We start from the raw sequence: 9,494 nt of genomic DNA on the forward strand, positions 1-9,494 counted from the left end.
TAAGAGTCCTTTGAAGAATGTTATGATCTAGAGAACAATGAATGGCTGGAAGAATTGTTCATCAAGAGGCACATGTGGATGCCAGCTTACATGAAAAGAGTACTTTTAGGCCACTATAGAACTACGCACAAGGTTTGTCAGGTTTTTTGATGGATTTGTCACCCGGAAAACCAAGCACTTTGAGTTTCTTGAAAAATATTGCAAAGCGATGAAGAAGAGGGTTAATTACCAATGAGGCAGATGAAGATGCAAGAGATTCTAATACATTAGACGGCTTGTGAGTGGATTCAAAGTGGAAATGTATTTTCAATAAATATACACAAATGCAAAATTCCAAGAAGTCTAAAAAGATTGTTTGAGAATCCTCGATCTATGTCATTCCTAGTGATGAGAAAGTCATCACTGAAGAAGAAATTCATTACTTGATTGAAGATCGTATTTGGGTTGTTCAAGAAGGTTCAAGTGAAGAAACCATCACCGATTACAAGAGGTTTTACTCACTTCTTTTTAACATATTGTCCAAAGATATTTGTAAGCATATCATTAGAGTTTAAAAAGGATGGGAATTCGAAGCATGGATACGCCATTTAGCAGGCGTGTCCGTGTCAAAATGCGTGTCGTAAAAGGACACGCGTGGGACACGAGGGGATATGTCTCAGACACGTGAAAAAGTGTATTTAGTTTTTTTTTTAATTTAATTGGACACTTGGACATAGACCGTGTCACCATAGGACGCGACCCTTTTTAACTTAGACACGCCACCTCAGCCCAAATTTAGAATATCAGGGTTCTTTCTCATTTCATTTCCTAAAATCCTCATCTGCAATCGGTCTCCCTTTATCTCAAACCTACCCTAGGCCTTACTCACACGAATCTCGCACCAACCACCGACCACTAACCGGCGGTGAAACAAGACCAGTAGTCGGATATTCCCTATTACTGTTACAAGAACGAGGTTATGTATCTCACTAAAACCACGTAAATTCTTGTTGGTTGCTACTACTCACCAAATTCCTAATGTTACTTAGCCGGAGACACTAACGGCCAACAGTTGGGCGAGTGGGCTACGAACCGACAACGTTGATTGCTGTAGAATTCAAGGACTTTAACACATCAAAATTTCAAGTTTTAATTTATTTAAATTACTCTAATTTTTCTATATTGATACTTCCAATTCATTGTAGGGTAAATATTTGTAACTTGGTGCTGTAAATTGGTAACTGTTGCTGAAAATTGATAAAAATTACTGAAAATTGATCATTATTTTTGAAAATTAGTAAATATTAGATAAAAATCAATACATAATGATATCATTATATACCAATTATTTTTGGTTATTATATATTGAAATTGATTATATACTGTAATTGCATACTTGTTAATGTAGTGCATAAGTTCTTAAATTGTAGCTTGATTTTATTATTTGGGATTGGTTACTTTATTTGTGATGAAGTAATGTGTGATTACACTAATAATTTTGATTAAATGATTGTGTGTTGCTACTTTCATCAAAGTTTTATTAATTGATTCTTAAACCAATTGTGAGAATTATAATGTCTTCTATTCATGCTAGTGCCTCTACTTCATGTAATTTTAGTTGTACATGCAAAAAAGCTCATAATAGTCCAATGGGATTCTATGTAAGCATATCATTAGAGTTCGAGATCAAAACTTGGTCATTGAAATTCCATCGAAATATGTTCTTGATCGGTGGCACAAGGATGTGGTGAAGAGACACACGCGTGTCAAAGTAGGATATCATGATCCTACTCAAACCAAAGAATGCATATGTTATAACAAGCTAATATCTAACCTTGAGGCTTTGTGTAACGAACGAAGATTTCTCCATTGATGACGATACAGTTGAGGTTGTCTGACAAGCAGTGGCCAAGATACGTGCAAAGGTGAGTGACGCTGTGCAAAACATGTGGCATACAATTAATTTACTTTTGTGCTTCCAAGTAGATTGGTACCTTCTTCTTAATTAGAGTGATGTAATCCACCTCAACCTAGAGGTACTCCATTGCCTGTGTCCAAGCCTTCTAACATACCAACTTGTGTTAATGGAAGTACCCCCAAAAACACACAACATGAAGAGGCAAAAAGCTAAAGTTGGTCGTTCAGGACTTAAGTAATCAAAAGAAGCCTCGTGGTTGACCAAAGGGTTCTAGAAATAGCACAGTGTCTGAGTTAGGATATAATGCTAGCAAGGCAAAAAGTACTAAGGTAAGAATTTGGCTTTCACTTTACTTCAAACTGGGAAGTTTGTGTGTTTGTGTAAGCATTCAGTTCATAACTGATGAATTGCTATTGAGTAATTGGTTTTCTAATGAGTGTCATTTATGGCACTCAAATAGCATTATTTTGGGATGATTTTAGTTACTTAATAGTTTTCTTTATGCCTTTTTCCTTAATTTTAGTCTTTTATTCTCTAGTTGGTCTTTTTCTAGTTGTTTCTCCCTTTTCTTGTATTTTCGTAGTTTTAATCGCCTTTTCCCTTTTGTTTAGTTGTTTTTCTTTATTTTCAGGAGAAAATTGGAGTCCAAGGCCTTTCATAATTATTCCTCGGGATAGAGCATGCTTAAAGTGCAAGGTTGATGCTCCTTTATGGCTCACAAAGTAAGGAATGGTTTGCTCCAAGACTTGGTGCTTGCACTCTCATGTTGCGCTCACGTGAAAATGTGATGTTGAACCCACCATGAACTCATTTTGGGACTGCCACACCCAATGACGGTCAAGAAAAGCGCACCACTTGCGTTGATGGACTCATGGAGGAGATCCCTTACTCTAGGGGCGCGGACGTGCAACAGAGGAGCGCGGGTGCGCAAGCTGGTGGCGCGGACGCGTAACCCTCGTGCGTGGGCGCGCCACTTGGGTTTCCAGTTTCGTACCTCTTTTCTTTGCGGTCGCGCATTCTGGAGTGAGGCTGCGCCTATATGAGTCTCTTTTTGATGACCAACTTATTTCTCCTTAGTTAGTTTTACTGTATATAGAATTTCCTTCTATTTTTAGAGAGAGAAGTCTATTTTTGGTTTTTTTTAGTTCTTAGATTTTAGAGAGAGAGAAAGAGAGTAGAGAGAGAAACTCTTGGATTTTGATTTGTACTTCAACAATTGCTTCAATCAAGTTTGTATTTCCTTTGATCAATGATAATTAGTGAGATTTTCTTCATTCCCTTAATTCTTCTCCATTACTTTGATTTGCTTAGATTCATGAATGATTGTTTGATTTGCTTAGATTCATGAATGATTGTTTGATTTGCTTGAACTTTTGGTTGATAGTGTAATTGATTTGAATTTCTACTTGATGTAGTTTGAGATGATGATGATTGTGATTTCTTTTGATTTGTTCTTCATTTCCAGTATTCTTAGTGAGTAGATTACTTGCTAGGGAGATGGTGAAGCATGCATGAATGATGAGTATGGCTAGTTGATTGATTTTGATTGATTTAATGTTGTGATTTAATTGGTTAATAGAATTGTGCATGTGTTTGATTTGTTAAGGAGTGATCAACCTAGATTTTCAAGCTAGATTGCATTATGATCTCTAATGACATGAACCATTGATTTGTGATTTTTTAGCTAGTCATTCGTAGAGAACCCTAGTTTGACACCTAGGAAATAGCCTATTGAGTTCTATCAATTGCAATTACCATTTTCCCTTGCAACATTTGGATTGATTAATGTCTTCTCTACTAGTATAGTTATCATGATTATGTGTGGATCCTAAATCCCTAGCGTTTGAAGTATTGAATTTCCTTATAGTCTAGTTGTTTGAGACTTAGTTTAATCCAAACTCCTCCTTATTCTTCGAATTAGCTTAACAATAGGCTATAGCAACCTTCCCCTATTCCTCGTGGTTCAACCTCGACTTGCCCTATACTAGGTCTAGGATGGGTTGAGTTTATAAATTTTGTTGATAAGGTTTTAAGCATTTGACGACATGTTTAGATCCTCTATTTTTTGTATAAGATAGAGAGCCCAATCTAAGATCACTACTGCTTAAGCAATCCAACCAACAAAGTTATCGGTATATTACTACCTATTCTTCTGTGTTCAGTATTTCCAATCTTACAATAGATCATTAATAATAGTTTCCTCCCGGGTGGAAAGGAAAAAAAAAAAAAAAAAAAAGAACCCGTACACCGAGTTCTACCACTACAAGAAAATTGGTTTTTGGCAACAACTTTTTTGCAACAACAGGAATTTTTGTAGCTGAAAATATTAATTAGTAACAAGAAATTTTGTTTGTTACTAAAAGTTGTTAGCATAAATAAAATTTCACTTTCCCTCCATGAGTTTCATGACGCGGGTTCACCTAAAAAAAAGAGCCATTTTTAATAACAAGCTATCTGTTGCGGTAAATAATATTTTAAATGGCAACATGATTTATTGTTACAGTAATATATAAAAAATTATTACTACAACTTTTTTTCGTTGTCAAAGATGTTTCTAATATTTTTTTTAAAATTAAAACAAAATAACTTTTTTAAGGGTTTTACCTTTAGATCTACATTTCATTTTCCCTGACTTTTCCTCACCACAAACTTTCCCTCGTCCCTAACCTCCTACCATAGCATTTCACATATGAGTAAGTACTTCACCTCTTTCTTCTCTAATTCGTGTATCTATGTGATTATATAGTTGAAATGGACCTCAAATTGAAGTGGATTTTTCAAATTTCAGAAACTAGTAGCTGAGAATACAAGTGCATCGAAGGCGTCAATCGGAGATTTTGGTCACAAACCCCAAATTCGGCAGCTTAAATCTTTGCATGTATGAATTCTTTCACAAATTCTTGTCTTTTATCTTGTATGAATTTGTTTCGGTTCATATTTTATTCCTCACTTCCATCTTTTGGAGTACAATTTTAAAAAGTGTTTCCGATGTAGAAATGTAGAATTATGGTTCTTTTTATTTGTACTTGCTATTTTTAACATAGAATTTCCATTACATTGTCTTAATATTTTAGATCTATGGGTTTTTTGTTTTATCAGTGCCTTAGTGGGGTTTTTGGTTTAATTAGTGCCTTAGTGGAGTGCTTTATTCATTTTTCAGGAACACAATGTAGTCTTAATTAGCAAATTCATAGGATAACATGATAACTACAAGCTGATAATGATATATATAAAGCTGACTAATGTATTTGCTACTATAATTGAATATCTTTGTAAAAGGAAACATCAATATTCATTCATACTTGAGTATCGTATATAATTCGTTGTGTTTGAAAGTATGATTATTCCCCCAACTTTATTAATTTTCTTCACTAATTGTTTTATTCCTTCAACTTTTTAATCAATATATATTTATGATATTCTGCATTTTATATATGCTGATCAGGAGCAGCCTACTAACAATCAAGGTAAAGTTCATATACTATCCAAGCTAATTTTTATATGGTTAGAGATAGGGAAGCTAAGAGCACATATAACTCATTATATTAGAGATTACATGTTATTTAATCTGATCTTGATATGCTTTGATTTCCTATTGGGATTTTTTTTAAAGAGGATTATAAAGCAAAATTTCAAAGTAAGTTTGCCAGAAGACTTCACACTGCTATAAAAGCTACTAATGCAGCAGACCCAACTATAAAAGAAACTAATGGAATTCACGAAAATCAGCCTCAACAAGTCAGGACCAAGTATTTGCATGAAAGAGGACCAATGAGAGATGGAACTCCTCAAAGTGATCAATACAGTAGTCAAGGTAATTGAATTCACATTTTTTAAAAAATTTTTGGGTTGCTTGCTTAATATATTGATGTTGTAGTTTAATTTTTATTTTTTGTAGCATCTGCCACCAGTGCGAAAAGAAAGCGGGGCCAGAGAGGCAAGTACAGAAGCTTAGCTTTGGAAAAGAAAACTCTAGGTGGTCAATTTAAGCTTGAAATTGAAATACCTGATTATGTTCTCCAAGCTGTCGGAGAAAATGCTAGGATGATGGTTAACTTTTGTGGCTATGTTGTGAGAACCACTACTTTTATGGATGCTGGAGATTGGCCACAAGTCTTTGCCAAATATGGTAATTCTATGTGGTTACAAGTGAAGGTATATTATATTTATACAATTTTATACATGTACTATAAATTTTAGATAAGATTAATTAGATATAACAATTGCATGATTGGCTAACTCAAATTACAGAACAAGTTCAACATTAAAGATTCAAATACACAAATTCTTCGGTTTCAAGCTTTTGCAACAGATGCAATGCAACGCCTATACAGGTTTTGGAAATGTCACTTGCATTATTATTACAAAGAATGCGGGAGTACATGTGAGGAGCGCTTAAACAATCCTCCTACTGATTTTCCAATTGAAAGTTAGAAAACTTGTTGTGCTACATTTGACTCGGATACGTTCAAGGTGAAACATTTCATGTGTCAACTCTTTAGTATGGCTTATTTATCTTCATGGACATGACATTTATTCAATTTTATATGTGATGGTATACTTTTAATAACAATGAAAAAACTATATGAGACTTGTACATTTTTTTTTATTATCAATATAAAGCATGTTGGATAACACCAGCATTATGTTTGTATACTTAATTGCAAATTGGTTTAATATATTCTGAAAATTGGTTTTATTGATTCATATAATGTAGCGAAGAAGTGAAAGAAACAAGAAGAATCGAAACTCTAACAAGTGGTATAAACACACAACTGGGCCATTGTCTTTCCCTGAAGTGAAGTATGAAATGGTAAGATGATGTAGATGGTAAAATAACTACTACCTTATAAATAAAAGGATATTAATACAGGTTAGTAATGTGTTACTGTATTCAAACTAAGGCAAATGGGGGTGAACTTCCTACAGCTGATTTTGTATGGCTTGTTCAACATACACACACAAATAAGAAAGGAGTACTAGAATTGGTTAATGAAAAACGCTCTAAGGAAGTACATGTGAGTATTGATGTTTTATTATCTTATTATATGACCAAGGCTATTGACTGTTAAATTTTTTTTTTTTAACAAAAATCTATTTTTTATAAGGCACAACTCCATCAATTAGCACAAGATAAGGATAAAGAACCTGAGGATGGTAAAGCTCGTCTTCAAACACAAGGCGAAATGTTACTTCATGTACTTGGTTCAAAGTCTAGTTACACACGAGGAAAAGGCAGTGGGTATGGAGGGTCTTCCAAAGCAAAATTACAGCAAGAACAACAACAGAACTTGCGCAAACAACAAGATCAGATTGCTCAACTACAATGTCAGCTAGAGGCAAGTAAGAAGGAGATGGAAGAATATAAGATGCAACAACAACGCAACATGAAAGATATGGAGAAACGCCTTATGCTGATGATAAATGGACAAAGTTCTAACACTAGCTAAAATAAACAACTTGCCTTCAAATGAAATTTTCTTTATTCTAAGTTTGATTCTACAAAAATATATCCATTCAATTCAATTCAATTTTAAAAGTTTGAAATTTTTTTATAACATAAACTAATCACAACTTATTAATCTTTTTAAAAAATTTGTCCCATGCCCATTTGGTTAAGGGACTGAAAATTATTTTTAGTGAATTAGCTTTCAATATGTTCAAATTCTTGAAAGTATGTTATACCTAAATAAATAACTTTGTATTTTTAAACTTTTTCTGCTCTTCATTATTTATTTTTTTTTTTTTGCAGATTGGATGTTAATGGTGATGACTTTGAGCTGAACAAGAATGGTCAACGGAACCACAGTTGTTCAGAGTATTGGAACGCAATAATTGCGATGGATCATTAGCTGAAAAAATGAGTTTAGTTCTAAGCAACTTTCTCCAGGAAAGGCTTCCCATGATTATTATGTAATGTTATTCATTATAGACAATGTGTAAAGACTAAAATATGATGCAAATTAATTACTATATTAGTTAAAGAGGATTCGAATTTGGAATGTTAATTTGGAATGCATGGTTTATATTCTTCTACTGTAGTTGTTAAAGGTCACATATATTTTTTTCCACAATTTCCATCAATTTTACATCATAATCTGTATCACACTATATGATTCATCATACATCTCAAATTTTCCTTCCTCTAATCTGTCAATGTAAACATGGTTGGCTTGACAATGACGCACAAACTATAAGGTTTAAAAGCTCAACATCACCCTTACGTGAAGATTATACAATACAAATTACCAATTAGGCAGGAAACGTTTTTGTGAGAGTGTGACACGTATACATTTTGAGGGTAGCAATGATGTACGCGGTTGTTAATTTAGTATTAGTTATAGATATGAAGTATAACACAAATTAATTTTTGTACTCAAATTATAATTACATTTTTTTTTTAAAATCTATTTTCAAGAAGATAGTAAAATAATGATAGGGAGTTGGCACTAAATTTAACTAATACATGGTATTTCAAATATATGGTATAATGACAATAATTTTTTATGAGTGGACTTTGTTTGATGAGGTACCTCTTTATAAGAGGGAGAATTTGAGAGAAAGGACCTTTTATAGTGACTTGTTTGTGAGAAAGGACCTTATATAATAAAAAAGTGACAAATTGAGACCTTATTTCAAAAAAACATTGTGAGATGAGACCTTTTGATGGAATCCGGCCATTGACCCTCAGAACCACCTCTAACTCGTGGAAATCTCACCCCACCCGACCCTTTAAAACCACCTTCACCTCGCTGAAACCCCATACTGACCCCCGAAAACCAACTCCACCTCGCCGAAATCCCACACCACCGACCCCTGAAAACCACCTCCATTACACCGAAATCCCACCCCGACCCCCACAAAACTCCCTCCACCTAGCTGAAATTCCACCCCGATACTCGAACCTAGCTCCACCCCCACCATAACCACCACCACCCCAAATCCCCCAACTCGAAGCCAGCCTTGAACACCCTCTAAAAGTGACCCCTGAAACACCTTGAAACCTACTACAAAATTCCCAAAATCTAGAAATCAGGAGTGGTTATTGAGTTTCAAGGGAGGATAGGGTTTTCTGGGCTTTAAGGGAGCATTTGCGGTGGTATTCTAGTATTTATTGGAGTACAGTGGTTGGTAAGTTGGGTGGGGTGGGTCTTCTAGGTGGAGGAGTGACAGAGAGGGAATAAGGAAGGTTGTAGGGACGGGGTGGGGGTTGTCGAGGAAGGCAAGGAGGGAATAGTGGTGGTCGTTCATGTCGGAAAGGGTGGTTAGGCGGAGGTGCTTTTTTGAAATATTGTAACAATCTGCCACTTTATATATACTAGGGAGGCTCGCACGCACTACGCGCGCCTTCTAGTATGAATTTTAACCTGTCATTCTTGCTTTGAGATGTGGCAATGTGGGGGGTTCTTTTTTCTAGTAGGTAATGAGTTTGGAAAGAAATGTATATTGGGTTACTTTAATAAAATTTGATAACAAAGTTTTTGGTAAGGTAAAAAAATAAAGTCAATTTCTTGGTCTCTCACCTATCTAAAGTCAATTGACCTTATTTTCAAAAATGAGTTTTCTTAAGTGGTTGTGTTTAGGGTAAAAATTCCCT

The 9,494-nt window shown here is 34.7% G+C and overlaps 1 protein-coding gene across 14 annotated transcripts; it reads left to right on the top strand.

Annotated features, from left to right (window-relative positions):
• Positions 1-4,492: 4,492 nt before the first annotated feature.
• Positions 4,493-7,923, top strand: LOC145583073 (uncharacterized). 14 transcript variants are annotated; one of them, XM_081640193.1, is made up of 9 exons: positions 4,494-4,590; positions 4,686-4,775; positions 5,343-5,364; positions 5,511-5,711; positions 5,796-6,052; positions 6,149-6,370; positions 6,615-6,710; positions 6,827-6,915; positions 7,006-7,643. In XM_081640193.1, the coding sequence occupies exons 4-6, from the start codon at positions 5,669-5,671 to the stop codon at positions 6,329-6,331; spliced, it is 483 nt and encodes a 160-aa protein (XP_081496319.1). In that variant the 5' UTR covers positions 4,494-4,590; positions 4,686-4,775; positions 5,343-5,364; positions 5,511-5,668; the 3' UTR covers positions 6,332-6,370; positions 6,615-6,710; positions 6,827-6,915; positions 7,006-7,643. The 14 variants fall into 14 exon arrangements, with proteins under 14 accessions (XP_081496314.1, XP_081496324.1, XP_081496319.1 ...); XM_081640195.1 differs by having other exon boundaries at positions 5,349-5,364; XM_081640187.1 differs by adding an exon at positions 7,650-7,923 and having other exon boundaries at positions 4,686-5,711; positions 7,006-7,240.
• Positions 7,924-9,494: the final 1,571 nt, after the last annotated feature.

This window comes from Chenopodium album, chromosome 15, assembly GCF_948465745.1.
Source record: "Chenopodium album chromosome 15, dcCheAlbu1.1, whole genome shotgun sequence".
Classification (NCBI taxonomy): domain Eukaryota; kingdom Viridiplantae; phylum Streptophyta; class Magnoliopsida; order Caryophyllales; family Amaranthaceae; genus Chenopodium; species Chenopodium album.